Source organism: Lipotes vexillifer, unplaced genomic scaffold (assembly GCF_000442215.2).
Source record: "Lipotes vexillifer unplaced genomic scaffold, Lipotes_vexillifer_v1.1 scaffold783, whole genome shotgun sequence".
NCBI classification, from domain to species: Eukaryota; Metazoa; Chordata; class Mammalia; order Artiodactyla; family Lipotidae; genus Lipotes; species Lipotes vexillifer.
In genome coordinates, this window is record NW_006793239.1 from 112,964 (window position 1) to 137,944 (window position 24,981).

Consider the following 24,981-nt stretch of genomic DNA (forward strand, 5'->3'; position numbering starts at 1 on the left):
TTTTTTTTGGCGGTATGTGGGCCTCTCACTGTTGTGGCCTCTCCCGTTGCGGAGCACAGGCTCCGGACGCGCAGGCTCAACGGCCATGGCTCATGGGCCCAGTCGCTCCACGGCATGTGGGATCTTCCTGGACCGGGGCACGAACCCGTGTCCCCTGCATCAGCAGGCGGACTCTCAACCACTGCGCCACCAGGGAAGCCTGGCAGTTTTTAATTTCTTCTTTGTTATTTGATTTTCAACCTTGTTACACTGAGCATTTATTAATTTTTTATTAATTTTTTAAAATATTCTTTTTGAAATGACTTTCGGGGGAGGAAAGCTTATTAATATCCTGGTCTGTCCATTTCTCTTTTTTTATTGAAAGTTTCTCAGGAATCACAAAGAAGATTCTTAACCCAGTGACAACCAAACTCAAAGATGTACAGAGACAGTTAAAAGCACTGCTTCCTCCCAACGCTGTGTTAGTGGGCCACTCCTTAGACTTAGATCTCAGAGCACTGAAAGTGAGTATCTGATTTAGGACTTAGTTTATCTAGCGTATGTGCCTGTTTCATTAATCTCAGATCTAAAGCCTTCTGTCCCCCAACCCACCTGTTTTTTCCTTCAGCATAGGATGCTACTCATTCTATTCTCTTTCCTTCTCAGATGATACATCCATATGTTATTGATACATCATTGCTTTATGTCAGAGAGCAGGGCAGAAGATTTAAGCTCAAGTTCTTAGCCAAAGTTATTTTGGGGTAGGTTTGTTTGCATATTATAATATTGTCCTGATAGACTGCACATAAGTTAGAATATTGTATCTTATTTAATGCATATTGCAACGTTCAGCCTCTCTCCTTTCCTTCTTAGTTTATAAACATTATTATGAATTCTGAGATCCTAACTTCAAAGAGAAGTATGACTCAGAAATGAAAAAACTGTGGGAATACAAAAAGGAGTTGCATTCATAGCTGAAGGTTGATGGGTAGAACTGGACAGAGAAGAGGCAGAAAAGTTACCCAAAATTTCGAAACAACGTTCCTATATTGACTGTATCATGTACAAACACATATTGTACAAAGATATTCATTATAGTATGATTTAAAATAGCCCAAAAGAAAAAAAATTAAAAAAAAATAAAATAGCCCCAAAGAATTCAGATATTCTACAGGACTAGTTAAATAAATTATGGTTATCTCCGTGACTAATACTTTGTTAGATCTTTATGTGCTAATAAGGGGACCTCTAAGATGCTACTAAGAATAAAATGGAGATGCAGAACAAGATGCATAGATACTGAGATATTGATTGATGTAGATTAGATTTAGATATATCTATAGACATAAGCATATGTATTTTTTAAGATTTTAAAAAACAAAGGATTTTTAAATATATAATAGGCACTTGTATATAATAGAAAATTTCTGGAAGGTAACTTTAAAACAACAGCTACGTCTAAAAAATGAGACAAGGGGTTGGTTGGGGAGTGGACCAGAGACTTTTTATTGGGTAGCCTTTGATGATATGCTTGCTGTAAACAAAGCCATTCCTGATCATTCTGTACCCTCAGTACCTCTCAGGTCCTGGCACTAAGTAATAAAGGAATCTTGATTGTTGTGACTCAAATCTAATTACTAGAATGCTGAAATTCTACATGTAGCCAGAATATTTGGGATGAAAGACTCTGTCATTAAAAATGCTCCCAGGTATGTCAATTTTACCTTGACTTTCCAGGAAGGATATACAGTGTCCAGATAGGTTTGGTCATGATGCCACAGAAGATGCTAGAACAACCCTTGAATTGGCTCGGTATTTCCTCAAATATGGCCCAAAGAAGGTTAGTACCTTTGCTTTCCTTAAAATTATGAGACTAGAACAGAGTCACAGACCACCATATCCTGCTGTTACCTTTCTTTACAAAAATGACAGTGTAATTCAAGGTGAACATGTATTTGAAATTAAGACCTGTATCACTAGCATCATGTAGTGGTTAAATATGTAGTCTCTGAAGTTGGACTTCCTTGTTTTTAAATAGGTCTGGCTATATGATATCTAGGGCAATTTCTCTGAGCAACTTTAGTTTCTAGATCTGTAAAATGGTAGCATACTTCTTTGGGATATTGGTGAGGGTAAATGAGATATTATGTAGTATAAAGCTCTTAGCACAATGCCATGAATATATTAAGCACCATAATGTGGTGTTAATCATTGTAGCTGAGGGACTTCCCTGGTGGTCCGGTGGTGAAGACTGTACTTCCACTGCAGGGCGCACGGGTTTGATCCCTGGTTGAGGAACTAAAGATCCCGCATGCCACTTTTAATTCATTGTAGCTGATGCTAATGATTGTGATAATTATAAAAATCTAGATAGATTTTTGCTCTCTTGGGGTGTGAGTAGCATATCATTGTTTCAAAAGCAGTTTAGTGGGCCTGGATTAAAACAGCACATAAAGGAGGCATTGAAGAGGATGTAGTTTCTGACAGACTGTTATAACACATTCTAACCTATTAGATTGTCCCATTGTGTGATATTTTCTAGCATGACCCCATTATGAAATAAGTGGTAGTCCATATAGAATAATAAGAAGCCAGAATAGTATTTTGTGTCATGGTGATAGAAAGACATTGTAAAATATCTTATGCGGCTTGTGAATAATGGCCAACATTCACTGAGATCTTACGAAGTGTACTATTCTAAAATGCTTTATATACATTATCTTATCCTTATAGCAACCCTATAAGTTAACTATTGATATTATTATATATATGATCGTTCAGAGGTTTTGAAAGGTTAATAACTTATTGAGGTCCTACAGTTAGAGGCAGAACCAAGATTCAAACCAGGGTCTGTCAGATTCTAAAGCCTGTCTTTGCTCTACATGAGGAATTAGCAAACCTTTTCTGTAAAGGCCAAACAGTAAATATTTTAGGCTCTACAGACCATACTGTCTCTATCACAGCTACTCAACTTGCTGTTGGTACTGCAAAAGCAGCTATAACACTATGTCAGTAAAAGGACACAGCTGTGTGCCAGTAAAACTTTATTTACAAAAAACTGACATTGGGCTGGACTTGATCCAATGACTGTAATAGGCCAACCCCTGCTCTAAACCACTGCACTGAGGTTCTAAAAACTTGGTCTCAGGACCCATTTATCCTCAAAGAGCTTTTGTTTTTGTGGGTCATATCTTTCAACATTTACCATATTAGAAATTACATATGAGAAAAATTATATTTACTAATTTGTTGAAAATATTTTTAAAAATCATTACATGTTAACAAAAAAAATGTATTTTTATGGAAAAAAGCATTTTCAAAAAAATTAATGGGAAGAGTGTCATTGTTTTACATATTTTGCAAATCTCTTTAATGTCTAGCTACTAAGCTCCTATTAAGGAGACTAGTGACTCTCATATCTGCTTTTACGTCCAATCTGTTGTGTTATATAGTTGGAGAAGACAGGACCTTGTAAACTTCCCCCTGAAAGGGTGTCTGGAACCCCTAGGAGTTCTCAAGCCACACTTTGAGAACAGTTGCATTCTGTTATGCTGCCACTTGATTTCCAGGAAAAATTGCATCTCAACTTGAATAAAATCTCAGGAAATCTGAATTAAGGATGGACTTCAGTTAATAATAAGATACCAGAAAAGAATCTAAAAAAGAGTGGATATATGTATATGTATAACTGATTCGCTTTGCTGTACAGCAGAAACTAACACAACATTGTAAATCAACTATACTCCAATAAAAAATTTTAAAAAGAAAAAAAATAACGTATCAATAGTGGTTCATTAATTGTGTTAAATACACCATACTAATTAAGATAGTAATAATATTTGAAAATGGCAGTTGGATATATGTGGGAACTCTGTACTGTCTTTGTAGTTTTTCTGCAAATCTAAAATGATTCTGAGTAAAAAAAATATCTGTATCTCTACACATCAGAACTCCCAAATGGGCTCCCACTTTATGGAAAGAATAAACTAGAATACTTTTCATGATTTTGTGTTAATCCAATAAAGTCTTTTTTTCATATTGCCATGAAAGCCATTCTTTTATAATTTCCAAAAGTTGCATGTTTGCAGAGAAGTAAATTTTAAGTGACTTTGGATTGAATGATGAGCCAAAATTGCCATTGCTTTTCACTTAGCCCTACTTGGCCCTTTCCCATATTCATGTCACAACATCAGCAGCTGGTAACAGATTGCCATTCTTGGCTAAGCAGCCAGAAACCATCTGGTAACTATTGAACCCAGCCTGGGACTGTGGCAACAGCAAAGTCACTGTCTACAGAAACAGAGCACACCACTTGAGTGGGTTTTTCTTGGATTTTGGGGGGGGTTGGGTGTTTTTTGGTTTGGTTGGTTTCTTTTTTTTTAGCCTCAAATACTTCGCAAGATATTAAATGATTTTACCACTTTATTTTCCTTCAGATTGCAGAACTGAATCTGGAGGCACTGGCTAGTCACCCAGAACTAGAAGCAGCAGGCCTAGAGCTGAGAAATACAGCGGAAGTAGTTCAGCAGCTAAACACAAGGTAATATTTTTCAGTTCTAAATAGTCGCAAAGACAAATGGAGTATCTGGTTTCTTATTTAACAACAAAACCTGGAATATTTTTTTCCTCTTTTGAGTCTATTGAGAAATATTTACCAATAATATGAGTAACATTCTTCCATTAGAAAAACCATGGATGGAAAAATACCACGTACTGCCCTAAATAGCATCTGTTTTTCTAATTTTCTGAATCTATTGATTGGTCTTAAAATAACTCACTTTACAAAAAAAGTAAGACACTGAAATACATTGAACTAAGTGGCATTAGGGGTGATGATAGACTAGTGAGTATTTTGATTAGAAGAGTCGGCTATAGCCTTGATGTATTGCCCAGATTGGGAAAAAGACAAACAAAAAACAGACTCAGAAGAGGTTTGTCTCCGTACCATAGTAAATGTATCAGATCCTTAGAATCTAGCCTAAATTTTGGTAAAGAGTTTTGAGTATATTTTTTGTTTATCCTTCCTCTCCCTAAATGTAGAGCAACAATGTTCAATATGATTTCTGTAATGGTGGAAATGTTCTATATCTGTGCTGTCCAATAAGGTCCATACATGTGGAGCTTATAGTACATGTGACTAGTGCAATTAAGGAACTGAATTTTTATTTTATTTTATTTTATTTTAAATAACCACACGTTGCTAATGGCTACCAGGTTAGACAGTGCAAGTATAGAGAAGTAATTCTTGGGTTAGGGAAAACTGTTGTTCCTACCTTGATCTCTTCTCCTTCTTTACAGTGTTTTAGAATGCTTGGACTCAGTGGGCCAGAAGCTGCTTTTCTTGACTCGGGAGGCAGATGCTACTGAACTTTCTTCTTCCAAAAACTGTCAAACTATTAAGTGCTTTTCAAATAAAGAGGTGAGTGACCCAGTATCTCTTTGAAGGTTGCATTCAGAGTAGACGGTAATGTAACCCTTTGCAACCCATGCAAGTATCAGGCTTTTTTTCATCAGCAACTTTGGCTACCATTAGCCAGTCTGGCTTCTATCTCAAATTTTGTGTGGAGCACTTTTAGTCTCAATTACCCCATAGGAGCAGAACTGGCAGCTGCCAGTGTCTGTTTCCAGATTCCAGCAGGCCTGTGGCTTTGGCCTTGCACACCACTTTGAATTTCTATTCTTTTTTCTGGTTCATGGAGATGTTTATCTTCGTTTTTAGCCTGACTATATCTTTTTGGTTTTCATATATATATAAAAATATATATAAATATAAATATATAAATAAATAAATATATAATATTTTTATTTATATAAATAAATATAAAATATATATATATATTTATTTATATTTTACCTATCCTTTTTTTTATATATTTTACCTATCATTGCTATATGTGTATAGCAGAAGGGATGCATCAAAGCATGGACTTATGGCATCTTGTTCAGAGGCTCTGTAATTTTTTTTAAGCATTTTATTTGGAAATAATTTCAAACTTACAGGAAACTTGCATGAATGGTGGAATATCTGTATACCTTCTATCTAGCTTCATCTCTGTTAATACTCTGCCTCATTTGCTTTATTATTTGTGTGTGTGCTGGGTTGCTTCTGCACTTTTTACACTTTCTTGCTCTCTCTTCCTATGTCTATATGACATTTCATTTTTTAGTTTCCTTTAGTCTGGAACCATTCCTCAATCTTTCTTTGTCTCTCATGACATTGGTAATTTCATTTTGGGTTTCCTCATGATTAGATTCAGGTTATGCCACAAGAGGCATATGTTGCCTGTCTGTCCCTCTCTTCTGTTTATTTTGATGACCTTAACAAGGTGTTGTCTAGTTTCTCCACTGTAGAGTTACTGTTTTTTCCCCTTGCTTTGAATAATATGGGAGGATACACTTTAAGAACAGCAAATATCCTGCTTTACATCAAAATCCCCACCTCCTCTTATCTTTAGCAAAAACTGATGATTCTTACCTGAACCAGTTTTTACTGTGAGCCAGTTTTTATTGTACAATGATGGTTTTCCAACTCTATATATTTCCTCCATATTAACTAGTTGTTACTCAGTATTCTATGAGCAAGAGTCCTCTCTTTACCTTATTTGTTCATTCATTCATTCATTCCACGTGGACTCACGGATTCCTGTTTATTTCAGTGTTTTATAATTTAAAATTGTTTTGGTTTACACATTTCTCAGATTTGGTAAGCAGTAGCCCCTTCAAGCTGGCCCCTCTGTCCTTGTTACATGCACCCATAATTTTTTTTGAGCATTTTCTTCCTACTGGCACAATAAGAAAGTCAGGTTCATCTTGGTATTAGAAACCAAGATCTGGATGCTGGGTGTGCATATTTTTATTGGGTTGTCTTTGCTTCTAGACCCTCAAAGCAGACAGTTAGGAAATATATGCATGTAGGTAGGATATGCGCACACACACACACAAATTTTTATGTACACAGAAATAAATATTTAAGAAATCAAGTGTCTATACCAGTACCTCTAATTTCAGCCCTTGCACAGGATTCTTCGTTGCTTTTCCTCATTTCATCTTTGTATCTCCCTTTATAAGTTACTTGGATTCCTTTTTTCCTCCCCTTCAGATTAGCTCTTATGCATTTAGAATACAGTTGGGTTCGTTTCAATTTGCTTTTAGTTTTAGGGTTTTTTTCTCTCTCCCATCCTTGTTGATTTATTTTTTGGATCTATAGAACATTAACATGCTTCCAAAGGCAAAACTACACAAACAAGTATACTAAAAGAAGTGTCATTCCTTCTCATATCTATTTCACCCAGTCCGCCCTCCACCTATCTCATGTAAGTAAATAACATTGTTGTTTTCTGATTTATCCTTCCTTTGTTCCATTTTTTGTAAAGAAAAGTAGATATATATATACGCTTTTTTATTTCGTTTTCTTTCTTATACAGAAGATAACATACTATATAAATAAACTCTTTTGCAGTTGGCTTTTTTCCCTTAACAAGATGTCCTGGAAATCATACCAGGACATAACGTTCCAGCTTCCCGTTTTTGCATATGGATATCCAGTCTTCCCAGTCTCAGTTTTTTGAAGAAACTATCCATTTCACATTGAATGTTCTTGGCACCCTTGTCAAAGATCACTTGACCATATATACAGAGCTTTATTTCTGAACTCTCTTTTGTTCCATTAGTCTATTTGTCTGTCTTTATGCCAGTACCACACTGTTTTGATTACTGTAATTTTTAATATGTTTTGAAATCAAGAAGTTTGTGTCATCTGAGTTCATTCTTTTTCAGGATTATTTTGGCTATTCAGAGTCCTTTGAGATTCCTTATGAATTTTAGGATGATTTTCTTCTTTTTCTGCAAAAAATGACATTAGGATTTTAATAGGGATTGAATTGAATCCATAGGTTGCTTTGTATACTGTTGACAACAATAGTGTGTTCCAGTCCCTGAACATGGAATGTTTCCTTTTATTTGTGTCTTTTAAAATTTCTTTCAGCATTGTTTTGTAGGGTTTTTTTTTGTTTTTTGTTTTTTGTGGTACGCGGGCCTCTCACTGTTGTGGCCTCTCCCGTTGCAGAGCACAGGCTGCGGATGCGCAGTCTCAGTGGCCATGGCTCACGGGCCCAGCCGCTCCGTGGCACGTGGGATCTTCCCGGACTGGGGCACGAACTCGTGTCCCCTGCATCGGCAGGTGGACTCTCAACCACTGTGCCACCAAGGAAGCCCTGTTTTGTAGTTTTTAGCATAGAAATGTTTCACCTCCTTGGTTTGGTTTATTCCTAAGTATTCTTTTTCTTTTGTGATGCTATTGTACATGAGATTTTTTTCTTAATTTCCTTTTTTGATTGTTCATTGTTAGTATGTAGAAACACAGCTGATTTTTTGTGTTGATTTTGAATCTTTCAAATTTGCTGAACTCATTGTTTAGTCCTGACATTGCTTTTGTAGAATTGTTAGGGTTTTCTACATGTCCTATGTGAACAGAGAGAGCTCTTCCAATTTGGACGGCTTTTGTTTCCTTTTCTTACCTAATTACTCTGGTTAGAACTCTCAATACTGTGTTGAATAGAGTGGCAAGAGCAGACATCCTTGTTCCTGATCTTAGAGAAAGTTTTCAGTCTTTCACCTTTGAGTGTGATGTTAGCTGTGGGCTTTTCATATATGGCCTTTATTATGTTGGGGTAGTTTCCTTCTATTTCTAGTTTGTTGAGTGTTTTTATCTCGAAAGAGTTTGAATCTTGTCAAATGCTTTTTCTGCATCAGTTGATTGATCATGTGGTTTTGTCTTTCATTCTGTTAATGTGGTATATTACATGGAATTGTTTTCATACATTGAACCATCCTTGCATTCCAGGAATAAATCTCACTTGGTCCTGGTGTATAATACTTTTAATGTGCTGTTGAATTCAGTTTGCTGACATTTTGCTATTTAAAGTAATCACTAGATTGGAAGAACTATTTCCATTTTGTTGTTTTCTGTATGTCTTACAGCTTTTTGTCCCTCCTCTCCTTTCTACTGTCTTCCTTTGAGTTTTGATTTTTTTTTTTTTGGTAGAGATGTGCTTTGATACCCTTCTCATTTCCTTTTGTATATGTTCTATAGATGTTTTCTTTGCAGTTATCATTGCAGTTACATAAAACATCTTAAAATTATAACATTCCATTTTAAACGGATAGCAGTTTAATTGCATACAAAAACTGTCCTCCTATAAGATCCACCCCCTCAACTTTGTTACTGATATCACAGATTGCATCTTTATATGTTATATGCCCATTAACATAGGCATATAGTTATTTTTTTCATGTTTTTGTCACTTAAGTTCTGAATAAGAATTAAAAGTGAATTTATGCACCCAAGTTACATTAATACAGGTTATTATATGTGTCCATGTATTACCTTAACTAGAAAACTTTTTCATGTTGTTGTCTAGTATCCTTTCATCTTAAAGGACTCCCTTTAGCATTTCTTATAAGAGCAGGCCTAGTGATAATAAACTTTCTCAACTTTTTTTTTCGCCTGCATTTTTGAAGCATAGTTTTTCTGGATACAGTTTTCTTGGTTGATGGTTGTTTTTTGTTTTTGTTTTCTTTTTTTGGTTGATGGTTTTTTTTGTTTTTTTGTTTTTTGTTTTTTTGCAGTACGCGGGCCTCTCACTGTTGTGGCCTGTCCCGTTGTGGAGCACAGGCTCCGGACGCACAGGCTCAGCAACCATGGCTCACGGGCCCAGCTGCTCAGCGGCATGTGGGATCTTCCCGGACCGGGGCACGAACCCGTGTCCCCTGCATCAGCAGGCGGACTCTCAACCACTGTACCACCAGGGAAGCCCAGTTGATGGTTTTTTTATTTTATCACTTTGAATATATCATGCCACTCTCTGCTGGCCTGCAAGGTTTCTGTTAAGAAATCCACTGATAATCTTATGAAAGCTTCCTTGTATGTGATGATTTGCTTTTCTCTTGCTGCTTCCAAGATTCTCTGATTTTGACTTTTAACAATTTGATTGTAATGTGTCTCTGTGTGGGTGTCTTTGGATTTATCTTTCTTGGAGTTCTTTCAGCTTATTGAATTTGTATGTTCATTTCTTTCCTCAGATATGGAGGGTTTTCAGCCATTATTTCTTCAAATAAGCTCTCTGCTCCTTTCTCTCTTCTTCTGGGACTCCTATAATTTGTAAATTGGTCCTAAAGATGGTGTCTCAAAGGCTCCTAGACTCTGTTTCCTTTTCCTCTTCTTTTTTTTTTTTTGCTTTAACTTAATGACTTCAAAGATCTGTTTTCAAGTTTGCCTGATCAAGTCTGATGTTGAACCCCTTTAGTGAATTTTCCAACTCACTTAATGTATTTTTCAGCTGCAGAATTTGTTTGGTTATTTTTTCTTTGTTTTTGAATTTTATTTTATTTTTTTATACAGCAGGTTCTTATATAAGTTACCTATTTTATACATATTACTGTATATATATCAATCCCCAGCTCCCCCAATTCATCCCACCACCACAACCCCACCACCTGCTTTTCCCCCTTGGTGTCCATACATTTGTTCTCTACACCTGTGCCTCTATTTCTGCCTTGCAAACTGCTTCATCTGTACCATTTTTCTAGATTCCACATATATGCATTAATATATGATACTTGTTTTTCTCTTTCAGACTTACTTCACTCTGTATGACAGTCTCTAGGTCCATACAAGTCTCTACAAATGACCCAATTTCGTTCCTTTTTATGGCTGAGTAACATTCCATTGTATATATGTACCACATCTTCTTTGTCTGTCGATGGGCATTTAGGTTGCTTCCATGGCCTGGCTATTGTAAAGAGTGCTGCAATGAACACTGGGTTGCATGTGTCTTTTTGAACTATGGTTTTCTCTGGGTATATGCCCAGTAGTGGGATTGCTGGGTCATATGGTAATTCTATTCATAGTTCTTTAAGGAAGCTCCATACTGTTCTCCATAGTGACTGTATCAATTTACATTCCCACCAACAGTGCAAGAAGGTTCCCTTTTCTCCACACCGTCTCCAGCATTTGTTGTTTGTAGATTTTCTGATGATGCCCATTCTAACCGGTGTGAGGTGATAACCTCATTGTAGTTTTGATTTGCATTTCTCTAATAATTAGTGATGTTGAACATCTTTTCATGTGCCTCTTGGCCATCTGTATGTCTTCTTTGGAGAAGTGTCTATTTAGTTCTTCTGGCCATTTTTTGATTGAATTATTTGTTTTCTTAATATTGAGCTGCATGAGCTATTTATATATTTTGGAGATTAGTCCTTTGTCCATTGATTCGTTTGCAAATATTTTCTCCCATTCTGAGGGTTGTCTTTTCATCCTGTTTCTAGTTTCCTTTGCTGTGCAAAAGCTTTTAAGTCTCATTAGGTCCCACTTGTTTATTTTTGTTTTTATTTCCATTACTCTAGGAGGTGGATCAAAAAAGATCTTGCTGTGATTTATGTCAAAGAGTGTTCTACCTATGTTTTCCTCTAAGAGTTTTATAGTGTCTGGTCTTACATTTAGGTCTCTAATTCATTTTGAGTTTATTTTTGTGTATGGTGTTAGGGAGTTTTCTAATTTATTCTTTTACATGTAGCTGTCCAGTTTGCCCAGCACCACTTATTGAAGAGACTGTCTTTTCTCCATTGTATATCCTTGCCTCCTTTGCCATAGGTTAGTTCACCATAGGTGCATGGGTTTATCTCTGGGCTTTCTGTCCTGTTCCATTGACCTGTATGTCTGTTTTTGTGCCACTACCATATTGTCTCGATGACTGTAGCTTTGTAGTATAGTCTGAAGTCACAGAGTCTGATTCCTCCAGCTCCGTTTTTTTCCCTCAAGACTACTTTGGCTATTCGGGATCTTTTCTGTCTCCATACAAATTTTAAGAATTTTTGCTCTAGTTCCATAAAAAATGCCATTGGTAATTTGATAGGGATTGCATTGAATCTGTAGATTGCTTTGGGTAGTATAGTCATTTTCTCAATATTGATTCTTCCAGTGCAAGAACATGGTATATCTCTCCATCTGTTGGTATCATCTTTCATTTCTTTCATCAGTGTCTTATAGTTTTCTGCATACAGGTCTTTTGTCTCCCAAGGTAGGTTTATTCTAAGATATTTTATTCTTTTTGTTGCAGTGGTGAATGGGATTGTTTCCTTAATTTCTCTTTCTGATTTTTCGTTGTTAGTGTATAAGAATGCAAGAGATTTCTGTGCATTAATTTTGTATCCTGAAACTTTACTAAATTCATTGATTAGCTCTAGAAGTTTTCTGGTGGCATCTTTAGGATTATCTATGTAGAGTGTCATGTCATCTGGAAACAGTGACAGTTTTACTTCTTCTTTTCCGATTTGTATTCCTTTTATTTCTTTTTCTCCTCTGATTGCCGTGGCTAGGACTTCCAAAACTATGTTGAGTAATAGTGGTGAGAGTGCACATCCTTATCTTGTTTCTGATCTTAGAGGAAATGCTTTCAGTTTTTCACCATTGAGAAAGATGTTTGCTGTGGGTTTGTTGTATGTGACCTTTATTATGTTGAGGTAGGTTCCTTCTGTGCCCACTTTCTGAAGAGTTTTTATCATAAATGGTGTTGAATTTTGTCAAAAGCTTTTTCTGCGTCTATTGAGATGATCGTATGGTTTTCATTCTTCAGTATGTTGTATCACATTGATTGAGTTGCATATATTGAAGAATCCTTGCATCCCTGGGATAAATCCCACTTGATCATGGTGTATGATCCTTTTAATGTGTTGTTGCATTCAGTTTGTTAGTATTTTGTTAAGGATTTTTGCATCTATATTCATCAGTGATATTGGTCTGTAATTTTCTTTTTTTGTAGTATCTTTGTCTGGTTTTGGTATCAGGGTGATGGTTGGCCTCGTAGAATGAGTTTGGGAGTGTTCCTTCCTCTGCAGTTCTTTGGAAGAGTTTGAGAAGGATAGGTCTTCTCTAAATGTTTGATAGAATTCACCTGTGAAGCCTTCTGGTCCTGGACTTTTGTTTGTTGGAAGATTTTTAATCACAGTTTCAGTTTTCATTACTTGTGATTGGTCTGTTCATTTTTTCTGTTTCTTCCTGGTTCAGTCTTGGAAGGTTACACATTTCTAAGAATTTGTCTATTTCTTCCAGGTTGTCCATTTTATTGGCATAGAGTTGCTTGTAGTAGTCTCTTACGATGCTTTGTATGTCTGGGGTGTCCGTTGTAACTTCTCTTTTTTCCTTACTAATATTATTGATTTGAGTCCTCTCCCTCTTTTTCTTGATGAGTCTGGCTAAAGGTTTATCAATTTTGTTTATCTTCTCCAAGAACCAGCTTTTAGTTTTATTGATCGTTGCTATTGTTTTCTTTGTTTCTCTTTCATTTATTTCTGTTCTGAACTTTACAATTTCTTTCCCTCTACTACCTTTAAGTTTTGTTTGTTCTTCTTTCTCTAGTTCCTTTAGGTGTGAGGTTAGATGGTTTATTTGAGATTTTTCTTGTTTCTTGAGGTAGGCTTGTATTGCTATAAACTTACCTCTTAGAACTGCTTTTGCTGCATTCCATAGGTTTTGGATCGTCGTGTTTTTGTTGTCATTTGTTTCTAGGTATTTTTTAATTTCCTCTTTGATTTCTTCAGTGACTTCTTGGTTATTTAGTAAGGCATTGTTTAGCCTCCACATGTTTGTGTTTTTTACGTTTTTTTCCCTGTAATTTATTTCTAATCTCATAGCGTTGTGGTCGGAAAAGATGCTTGATATGGTTTCAATTTTCTTAAATTTACCAAGGCTTGATTTGTGACCCAAAATGTGATCTATCCTGGAGAATGTTCTGTGTGCACTTGAGAATAAAGTGTAATCTCCTGTTTTCGGATGGAATGTCCCATAAATATCAATTAAATCTATCTGGTCTATTGTGTCATTTAAAGCTTGTGTTTCCTTATTAATCTTCTGTCTGGATGATCTGTCCATTGGTGTAAGTGAGGTGTTAAAGTCCCCCACTGTTATTGTGTTACTGTTCATTTCCTCTTTTATAGCTGTTAGCATTTGCCTTATGTATTGAGTTGCTCCTATGTTGGGTGCATATATGTTTATAACTGTTATATCTTCTTCTTGGATTGATCCGTTGATTATTATGTAGTGTCTTTTCTTGTCTCTTGTAACATTCTTTATTTTAAAGTCTATTTTGTCTGATACAAATTATTGCTACTCCAGCTTTCTTTTGATTTCCATTTGCATGGAATATCTTTTTCCATCCCTTCACTTTCAGTCTGTATGTGTCCCTAGGTCTGATGTGGGTCTCTTTAGACAGCATATATATGGGTCTTGTTTTTGTATTCATTCAGTGAGCCTGTGTCTTTTGGTTGGAGCATTTAATCCATTCACATGTAAGGTAATTATCGATATGGTCCTCTTACCGTTTTCTTAATTATTTTGGGTTTGTTTTTGTATGTCCTTTTCTTCTGTGTTTCCCACTTAGAGAAGTTCCTTTAGCATTTGTTGTAGCGCTGGTTTGGTGGTGCTGAATTCTTTTAGCTTTTGCTTGTCTGTAAAACTTTTGATTTCTCCGTCAGTCTGAATGAGATCCTTGCTGGGTAGAGCAATCTTGGTTGTAGGTTCTTCCCTTTCATCACTTTAAATATATTATGCCATTCCCTTCTGGCTTGTAGAGTTTCTGCTAAGGAATCGCTGTTAACCTTATGGGGATTCCTTTGTATGTTCTTTGTCGGTTTCCCCTTGTTGCTTTTAATAATTTTTCTTTGTCTTTAATTTTTGTCAATTTGATTACTATGTATCTCGGCATGTTTCTCCTTGGGTTTATCCTGCCTGGGACTCTCTGCACTTCCTGGACTTGGCTGGCTATTTCCTTTCCCATGTTTGGGAAGTTTTCAACTATAATCTCTCCAAATATTTTCTTGGGTCCTTTCCCTCTCTCTTTTCCTTCTGGGACCCCTAGAATGCTAATGTTGGTGCTTTCAATGTCCCAGAGGTCTCTTAGGCTGTCTTCATTTCTTTTCATTCTTTTTTCTTTTATTCTGTTCTGCGGCAGTGAATTCCACCTTTCTGTCTTCCAGGTCACTTATCTGTTCTTCTGCCTCAGTTGTTCTGCTATTGATTCCTTCTAGTATATTTTTCATTTCAATTATTGTATTGTTCATCTCTGTTCGTTTGTTCTTTAATTCTTCTAGGTCTTTGTTAAACGGTCTTGCATCTACTCGATCTTTGCCTCCATTCTTTTTCCAAGGTCCTGGATCATCTTTACTATCATTATTCTGAATTCTTTTTCTGGAAGGTTGCCTATCTCCACTTCATTTAGTTCTTTTTCTGGGGGTTTATCTTGTTCCTTCATCTGGTAAAAAGTCCTCTGCCTTTTCATTTTGTCTATCTTTCTGTGAGTGTGGTTTACATTCCACAGGCTGCGGGATTGTAGTTCTTCTTGCTTCTGCTGTCTGCCCTCTGGTGAATGAGGCTATCTAAGAGGCTTGTGCAAGCTTCCTGACAGGAGAGACTGGTGGTGGGTAGAGCTTGGTGTTGCTGTGGTGGGCAGAGCTCAGTAAAACTTTAATCCTCTTGTCTGCTGATGGGTGGGGCTGAGTTCCCTTCCTGTTGGTTGTTTGGCCTGAGGCAACCTAGCACTGGAACCTACAGACTCTTTGATGGGGCTAATGGCTGACTCTTGGGAGGGCTAATGCCAACAAGTACTTCCCTGAACTTCTGCTGCCAGTGTCCTTGTCCCTGGGGTGAGCCACAGTCGCCCCCCCGCCTCTGCAGGAGACCCTTGAACACTAGCATGTAGGTCTGTTTCAGTCTCCTATGGGGTCACTGCTCCTTTCCCCAGGTCCTGATGCACATACTACTTTGTGTGTGCCCTCCAAGAGGGGAGTCTCTGTTTACCCCAGTCCTGTTGAAGTCCTGCAGTCAAATCCCGCCAGCCTTCAAAGTCTAATTCTGTGGGAATTCCTTCTCCTATTTCCAGACCCCCAGGTTAGGAAGCATGACATGGGGCTCAGAACCTTCACTCCCATGGGTGGGCTTCTGTGGTGTAATTGTTCTCCATTTTGTGAGTCACCCACCCAGCGGTTATGGGATTTGATTTTATTGTGATTGCGCCCCTCCTACCATCTCATTGTGGCTTCTCCTTTGTCTTTGGATGTGGGGTATCTTATTTGCTGAGTTCCAGTATCTTCCTATCAATGATTGTTCAGCAGTTAGTTGTGATTCCGGTGCTCTTGCAAGAGGGATGAGCGCGTGTCCTTCTACTCCACCATCTTCTCAGGAAATTTTTGGAAGACATCCATTTTACAACATATAATAGTAGCTGTTTCTCGCCTCCCCACCGCCACTCCATGAGGAGAGGGCAGGCAGGCAGATTGATGGCACCACACACTGGCAGTCTGTGGCCCTGCTGGCCCTGGCTCAGCCGGCCGCTCCACCCCACCGCCATTGCCTCCGCCACCGCAGTGTGTGTCTGGTTCTGTTTTATAGTTGCTGTCTCTTTAATGAAATACTCATTTTGTTCATGCATAATTTTCCTGATTTCATTAGTTGTCTGTCTGTCTTTGTTCTCTTTTAGTTCTTTTTTTTTTTTTTTGTCAACTACCTCTCCATTTGTTAGTGCCTGGCATGGTAGAAGGGAACACTTTCACTAATCAGCTCAGCCTGAGGTTTCAGGACCTCTCAAACATACTTTGAGGATGTGTATTCTCTGAGCTTGTGCAGGTGCTTTTAGTTGTCTCATATTCCCTGAGCAGCTTGTCCCTGTTTCTCCTCAGAGCTTGCAATCTGTTGCTCCTCCTGACATCTGCCTTTGTAACTGCAGCTCTAATGTGCTGTGGTGATTGCATATGTTTTCAGTGGCTTCCAAACAAGGCTGCCAGTCCTATCAGTGCTCTGAGTCAGGTGAGACAGAAACTAGTCCCTCAGGCAGTGCCCAGCCTAGCCGTGACATTGGCTGCATGGTCCACTCTTGTTTCTGTCCAGAGGGAAGATCCCCAGTGTGGGAAACTTCCTCTGTGTTGAGCCCTGCTGGGTCAGACAGGGGAAGGGATGGATGGGTACACAAAACTACATATTTTCCTTTCCCTTTTGCTGGAATCCCTTCTGGTTGTTGTTGTTGTTTCTGGGTGCTGTAACTTCTCAACTGGTTTCTAGAGTTTTTGCAAAGGTATTCTGGTCTATATAGTGTTAACTCGGTGTCTATGGAAAACTGAGGGCTTAAAGCTTCCTTGTACTCTGTCTTGCTGATGTCATGCTCTCTTTTTCTTTTTTTAAAGTGTTGGGGTTTTTTTGAGAAAGATGAGCTGGGAAAAATAAGAAGTTTATAATGCTCTTGGGAGGGACTGGTATTCCCCCCCCCCCCCCCCCCCCCCCCCCCAGGATCCTTAATTTCCCTCCTGATTTCTTTATTTCCTTCTTTTCCTTCATTGCAGTGTCTCCAGCAGGGTGTTGCCTCTTCTCTATATATCTGATTCTTCCCCAGAAGCACTGCTTCTCTGAGGCTGTCAAGTCTCTTCCTTGTAGTTAAGTGCTTGAACTATCAAAGTTGTGACCTGTGTTCATTATTTTGGCATTTTGTTGTTCTTTCTTTCTGGGGCTGATTTTGTTTGTTTCATCCAAGTCTTCCATGCCCCTTGATTTTTTATTTTTTTCCCCAGAGTCTCTTGCGTCTCTTCTCCCTCTCTTTATTCACAGGCTTGCAGAATTTAACTTGTTTCTTTACTTAGAGGTAATTTGAAGATTGTAGTAGCCTGCTTCTTAGTAATGCTGAAGATCTGGGTCATATGTGATTCTGTTTATTCTCTTTCCTGATTATATGGTTTTTCTACAAGGCTGTGTGGTGTCACCATTTTCTTCTGGACCTTGAAGTCAGCCTCATATTGCTTTTTAACATGGGTAAAAAGACAACCATTGTTTGTATTACTGTGGCTCACCTCCATGAGCCACAGTAGACTATTAGGTTCCTGCTTCATCCAGGCTGTGCTGTTTTTTGCAGGTTCTTGAGCAGGCTAGAGTGGAAGTCCCCCTGTTTACCTTCAGCATCGTGCAGTTCTCTATTGAACCCTTTCCACCCAACCTCAGTGAGGAGATGAGCAAAAGAGTAAGTGAATGGGTTCTGCTAGATGATTTATTTGACCTATTATAATCTCCCCCCATTAAGGAAAGTAACATACTTCATTAAGTTTACTGTGTACTTCTCTAAATTTTTTCTATATGTATCAATATATTACCATTTTCATTTTTATAAAAATGGAAATCAGACTATATATACTGTTCTGCAACTTTATTTCTTTAACAGTATATCTTACACATCTGTTCATAACACTATATAATCTTATTTCCCTTGTGCTGCATAGTTTTCCATTGTATGATATACCTATTTTCAGCATTTGCACTTTATAAATTTTTGCTATTCCAAATAATGATGCAATGAAATCTCTGTATACAAATCCTTGTACATTTGGCAAGTGTTTGTGTTAAGAAATTCCTTGAAAGGAATTATCCCGTGTTTTGACTCATGATTTCTTTAGATTTGACTTAATTCTCTTTCCACATCCACCTCCTTACTATATTCTGTTGTTTTTCTTATAGATGAAGATCAAGTGGATGGAGATGTCAACTGTCTATGCTGGGCCATTTAGCAAAAATTGTAACCTTAGAGCTCTGAAGAGGCTGTTTAAGAGTTTTGGTCCAGTCCGGTCATTGACTCTTACTCTTGAATCCCATCAGGTAATGAGACAAGAAAACTTAGATTTTGACCTTCTAATCTAGTGTGGGAAATTCAGATGCCTTCTAGGGTCCTTCAAATATTAGTGATTTGAGCTTGATTGTCACCGACTGGAATGTGAGACATGCTGTGTCTCATGGGAACAGTGTTGACCCATAAGAATGTGTGCCCCATATTGCCAGATCTTCTGATTTTTTTGTTTTGAGAATCGAGAAATCTGCCAATTTTCATATTGTTGGCTCCAATTTTCTTAAATATTATGTAAGCCAGACAAAAAATATGTCTAGTGGTTTAATGTAGTTTATGGGCTTCATGCTTGTGACTTCAGCTTTAAATGATAAAATGCCCTTTCAAAAACAGCAGCAGCTTCCATGTGCCATGAAGTCTGTAGGGCTTAAATCCAAAGTAGGCTCATAGCTGGGGTAAGATACTAGAGGAGTAGGGCTTTTTTTTGTTGTTGCTGTTAGCTCTCCAATCTCTTGGAGTAAGTTTTGTTTATTAGTTTGTTATTTACATAAAAACCCTATAAAGAGTTGAATTATTTTTACTTTTTAAGAAATAATACTTGTATATGGTTTAAAGAATTCATACTTTTTAAAAGGATGTATAGATACATCCTTTTGTATAGATAGAGTAAACCTCTATCTTCATGGTCATAGCAGGAAGTCAGATAAAGACTAAAGTTACTATATGAAGCAATAACAACATTATAAGCACTATGAGACAGGAAGCCATGAAAAGAATTGAAAATAAAAACTTAGAATATATGTAGAATGATATACAATAACTGGTAACAATGAAGGCCTCCAGTGAGAGAGGAACTAGGTGACTAGGAACAGGGGTTAGGGGAAGACTTTTCACTGTAAATTTTATTGTACCTTTAGAATTTTGATATAGGCAACTATTAATCTGGTACATTAAACTATTATGTGTAATAGCTAATAATACAACTAATAACTATTAGGTTTAGTAACTATTAAAGTGAAGCAAAAATCAAAGTCTCTAAAGTGATCTAACTGCAGAATCCTAGATGTTTAAAATGTGCTTTCCCCAAATCTTTTATTGTCTTTCCTACACCTAAAAACAGAAATAAAAAGATCATCCCTGGGAACATAGACTGAGGGATGGGAAAGGGTATTCAAGGGACTGTCACTCCTTCCTGTAAGTCGTCTTGTCTTTTTTTTTTTCTTTCTTTTTGTAAAGTATACATAAAATTTGCCTTTTAAACCATTTTTATGTATAGTTCAGTGTTATTAAGTACATTCTCTCTAGAACTTTTTCATCATCCCATACTGAAACTCTGTACCCTTTAAACAGTAACTCCCCAGTCCCCTTTCTCCCAGGCCTATTAACTACTATTGTATTTCCTGTCTTATAAATTTGACTACTCTATGTATATCATATAAGTGGAATCCTACAATATTTGTCCTTTTGTGTCTGGCTTATTTCACTTAGCATAATGTCTTCAGGGTTCACCCATGATGTAGTATGTATCAGAATTTCATTTCTTTTCAAGGCTGAATTATATTCCATTGTATGATTATACCACATTTTGTTTATCCATTCATCCATCGATTGGATTGTTTCCACATTTTAGCCATTCTGAATAATGCTACTATGAAATGAACATGGATGTACAAGTATTTGTTTGAGTCCCTGTTTTCAGTTCTTTTGGGTGATATACACAGATGTGGAATTTCTGGGTTAAATGATAATTCATTTCATTTTTTGAGGAACCGCCATACTGTTTTCTATAGTAGCTGCACGATTTTACATTCCCACCCGCAATGCCAAGGGTTCCAACTTCTCCATATTCCAGCTGACACTGGGGGGTTTTTTTTGGTCTTTTTTGTTGTTTGTTTTTGGCTGCGCCCCATGTGGGATCTTAGTTCCCCGACCAGGGAATGAACCCGTGCCCCGTGCATTGGAAGCTAGGGCGTCCTAACCACTGGACCGCCAGGAATTCCCCTGACACTTGGGGTTTTTTTGTTTGTTTTTGGTTTGAGGGGGAGGGTTGTTTAGATAGTAGCCATCCTAATGGATGTGAAGTATCAATAGTATCTCATGGTTTTGACTTGCAGCTCCCTAATGATTAGTGATGTTGAGCATTTCTTTGTATGCTTATTGGCCATTGGTATATCTTCTTTGGAGAAATGTCTATGCAAGTCCTTTGCCTATTTTTTAATTGGGTTGATTTTTTTGTGTTGAGTTTTAGGAGTTCTCTATATATTTTAGATATGAATCCTTCAGTAGATATGTGATTTGCAAATATTTTCTCCCATTCGTTCTGCTGCCTTTTGACATTGTTGATGGTTGTTCTTTGATACACTTTTTAATTTTGATAAAGTTTAACTTCTCATATTTTTTTTGTTGCCTGTGCCTTTGGTGTCATATTCAGGAAATCATTGCCAAATCCAATAAAATGAAGCTTTTCTATGGGAGCACTTTAATCTCCATGATGATGCTGTGGCTCAGACCATCACATAGATTTAGATACTCTGGTGTTAATCAAGTGCAAAATAAGTCAATTTGAAGATGCAAATCCAGTGGAAGAACTTACCTCCCCAAGCTTGTAGGAAAGCTGCTTGTCTAAAATTAAGCTAATAAGGCAAATGGGAATCTCTACCTGTGACTTGCAGCCGTAACTTTAGTGATTAATAATAAATGGTATGGGGGCTTCTCTGGTGGCGCAGTGGTTGAGAGTCCGCCTGCTGATGCAGGGGACACAGGTTCGTGCCCTGGTCCGGGAAGATCCCACATGCCGTGGAGCGGCTGGGCCCGTGAGCCATGGCTGCTGAGCCTGCGCGTCCAGAGCCTGTGCTCCGCAACAAGAGAGGCCACAACAGTGAGAGGCGCGCATACCGCAAAAAAAAAATAATAATAATAATAAATGGTATGAACAGCAAGTTGGGTAGTAAAGAATTTGTTAGTGCTTTCCCCATACCACCTAGGGAGAGAAGGCTTCAATTTTAAGTGACAAGATTATTTTCTGAAAACCAAGCCCTGAACCATGATGATTCCACTTAAAATTGATGGTCTGTGATCACTGTCTAGCCCAGCACAGCAAGAACATCCATTCTGGTGGCTCTGGCCACTGTAGTTTAGGTGGGCCCCGTTCCTAGCCCCGTCTCTGGCAGTTTGAGCCTGGAAAGCAAAAGTAAGGAAATCTTGATTTTTCTGCAGCCACATTTCTGTATACAATACGAAGTCCTGGAAGGTGCCCAGCTGGCCATAGAGTCTTTGGATGGCAGCCTGGTAGAAGGTACCTGCATCAAGGTAGGGTTGCCAGAGAAAGCATAAAGTAGTACACTTTACTCAATCCTGTATTTTCAGTACTTGTATTTACTCAAGCCTGTATTTACAGCACCCTAAGACATAACAGCTTAGACAAGCACCCTCGAGAGGCTTAAGACACAAGATTTTCTGTAATGGAAAGCCTTCAGCCAAGGCCGGCATTCTTATAGTGGTGACCTAAGACATGATAGCTTTTCATTTTTGTCAAAATCAGCCTGGGCTACATCTTCCATGTACTCTTTATCACTACTTAGACCCCAAATGGTTTGTTCAGGGTGGTTTTTTGGTGGTTGCCCTTTAGCTTTCAGGGGAATCAAATGGTATTTTGATGTTTCTTATGCAATTAAACAGAATTTCATTGGTATAGAAGGCAGAGAACTGATTGCAGTTGGTGGGGAGAGAAGGAAAGGGAAGAGAGTATTATTTACACAAAAATATTTACATTTTGTATTTATTTATCTATTAAGTTTCTACCATAGTCCTTTGGGGCAGTTATCATTAGATTCCTTGTATAGATAAGGAAGCTGCAGAATTAAGCTACTTGCTAGTATGTAACAGGCCTGGGGTTTGAAGTGGTGACTTTTCTACCATTAATGCCATCTTTCCTTGGTTAGGTGCAGAGGCCTGTGACAGAGCTCACCCTTGATTGTGACATCCTTGTGAATGAGCTGGAACAAGATTCTGAGAACCGAGGTACTATATACCTGTCTGGAGTGAGTGAAACCTTCAAGGAACACCTGTTGCAACAGTCCAGCCTCTTCCTGGGCCTGGAAGCTCTGATCTTGCCTAAAGATCTTCAAAATGGAAAGCAGAAAAACTACTGTTTCTTGAGTAAGTCTATGCCATTGAATATAGCCTTGGGAAAGGAGATTTAGACATGGTGGTAACATGAGGTCAGAAAAAGGAAATGTTCAACAAGTAATCCCTCCTGGGCTGGACCAGGCCAACATCTCCTGATTTTGTCCTTCTCCCTTGGCTCTGGATGGGCTCCAGCTTGGATGGTGATCAGGTTTTTTGGTTTTGGTCCTTAATAACAGAAGGGGGTATTCTTGTTTTCAGGATTCAGAACTTTTGGCAGTGCCCAGAGGGCCCTTGGCATTCTCACAGGCAAGAACTGGAAGCTGAAAGGCAGGCATGCCCTAACCCCCAGGCACCTCCATTCATGGCTCAGCGGCTTACCTCCTGAATCAAGGCCCCCAGGGCTCCGTGTCATACCTCCGCCCTCGGAGCAGGAGGCCGTGCAGGTGAGTGATTAAATGTATCCTGGGGTTAGGGGGGAGAGGTAGCTAGCCACCTTGGTTTGCTGGCTCTGGTGGTTGGCCTTCTGATGTTTATGGAAATTAGACAGGATAGTCCTGCTCAAGTGACACTTAAGCCTTCAATCTTTTTTTTCCTGCCCTGCCACCAGTCTTACTTCACTCTCCAGTGTCTTCCAGCCCTGGACACACCTTTCTTTCTCCAAGATCTCTCATACTTTTGCCCCCTCCAAACTCACTAAAATCAGGTTTTCCAGGTGTCTCTCCAAGGGACTTTGAGAGGTTAATACAGGAAGTTGGAGAGCTGGACAAGTCTTTAGTGATCTAGGATTTCCTGAAGTGTAGTACATACATACACAATATGATTTTTGGTGGTCATAGATGGACCTCTTTTTTTCACTTTTATTGTTATGAACTTGTTTTTCTAACATTCATTAAAGTATGCAACCACCACACTGAACGTGTGATTTCATGGATAGTATTACTTAGACGAAGCTAAGGAAGAAATTGACTCACTTTAAAGAAAACCATTAGGGAATATGCAACAGAAGGGTGAAGATAGAAGGTGAATGGTTTAAGTTTGGGAAGCCCTGCCGTAGTCTAATGTCCCACATTTAGCAGATGAGGAATAGACACCAGAGCTGGTGAGTGACTTTGCCCAGGTCACAGAGATACTTAATGTCAGAGGCCAGACTAGAGCTCTCCTTAGTGATTTTGTTTCCCTAACTCAGGACCCTAAACTGACTTGGAGGTCTGGGGATGCTGGAGTGGACAAGGAACCCTGCAGTATAAACTCTGGCTTCAGACTGAGGATTTGTACAGAGCCTTTCCCAGGAGCCTGAGGAGGAATGTTGCAGTCCCTCCAAAGGTCAGCGGTGGGTACTCTGACTGAGTGTCAACACCTGGCTTTGATTCTAGATGCTGAAGTTGGACCACCCAAAGATAGCAGCCTGGCGCTGGGGCAGGAAGATAGGAAAGCTCTACCACAGCCTGTGCTCAGGCACCCTCTGCCTCATCCTGCTGCCAGGAACTGAGAGGTAAGGACTGAAGGGTTGCCCCTTCATGATTCTGACCTCTGGACTCTCTGGACTTAAGCTTTTCTTGGAAAAAAGCCTTTTGTTGACATCCAGGCACATAAACGAAAACTGAAATGAATCATCTCTTAACTCTCACAGTTCTAAGAGAGAGGTATTGTATCCCCGTGTTATTCATATTTACTTTTATAACTACACTTAGTGGTCCCTCAAGGAGACAGCTCATCCCAGTTTAAAGGCAGAGGTCCTAGGTCCTGCAGCCTCTCTGGAACAAGAGGCACTTGAGTAAAAATGGTCAAGAAGTTCTAGGGCAAGGCCCAGGCTTAGATGTGACTATAACCTACCTTTCCCACATATCAGGAGTGTGTTCCTGCCTTCCCTGCCCTTGTCCCCTTTACCATTTATGTTAACTTTTAAGAGATAGAGCCTGTTTTGCTGTTTCTAAGACTGAGGAATATTGGAGCAGGACTCTGGGTCCAGTCCCAGCTGTATCACCTACCTCTGCTGACAAGTGGTGGCCAAGCCACTTTCCCACTGTGGATCTCAATTTACCTTTGGTAAAATGAGGGATTTGGAGTAAATCAGTCATTTTCAAATGCTTGAAACTATAAAACCCTTTCTTTAAAAGAAAAATTGATGTTAAATCTTTACTAAGGCATAAAGATGAGCAATTCTGAAATGGATGAGTAGGTATATGAATGAATGTGTATGCTGGGGGAGGAGAGAAAGAGGGAAAGA

At 38.5% G+C, this 24,981-nt stretch overlaps 1 protein-coding gene across 1 annotated transcript in view; it reads left to right on the plus strand.

Annotated features, from left to right (window-relative positions):
• The window catches only part of REXO5 (RNA exonuclease 5), a 43,210-nt gene that overhangs the window by 15,667 nt on the left and 2,562 nt on the right, over nucleotides 1–24,981 (plus strand). Inside the window, exons 9-19 of the mRNA XM_007466276.1 lie at nucleotides 365–503; nucleotides 646–740; nucleotides 1,717–1,819; nucleotides 4,416–4,519; nucleotides 5,278–5,398; nucleotides 17,928–18,032; nucleotides 18,524–18,661; nucleotides 21,843–21,935; nucleotides 22,568–22,784; nucleotides 23,013–23,197; nucleotides 24,128–24,246. Coding sequence (XP_007466338.1) covers nucleotides 365–503; nucleotides 646–740; nucleotides 1,717–1,819; nucleotides 4,416–4,519; nucleotides 5,278–5,398; nucleotides 17,928–18,032; nucleotides 18,524–18,661; nucleotides 21,843–21,935; nucleotides 22,568–22,784; nucleotides 23,013–23,197; nucleotides 24,128–24,246 — 1,419 coding nt within the window. The remainder of the gene's footprint in view (nucleotides 1–364; nucleotides 504–645; nucleotides 741–1,716; nucleotides 1,820–4,415; nucleotides 4,520–5,277; nucleotides 5,399–17,927; nucleotides 18,033–18,523; nucleotides 18,662–21,842; nucleotides 21,936–22,567; nucleotides 22,785–23,012; nucleotides 23,198–24,127; nucleotides 24,247–24,981) is intronic.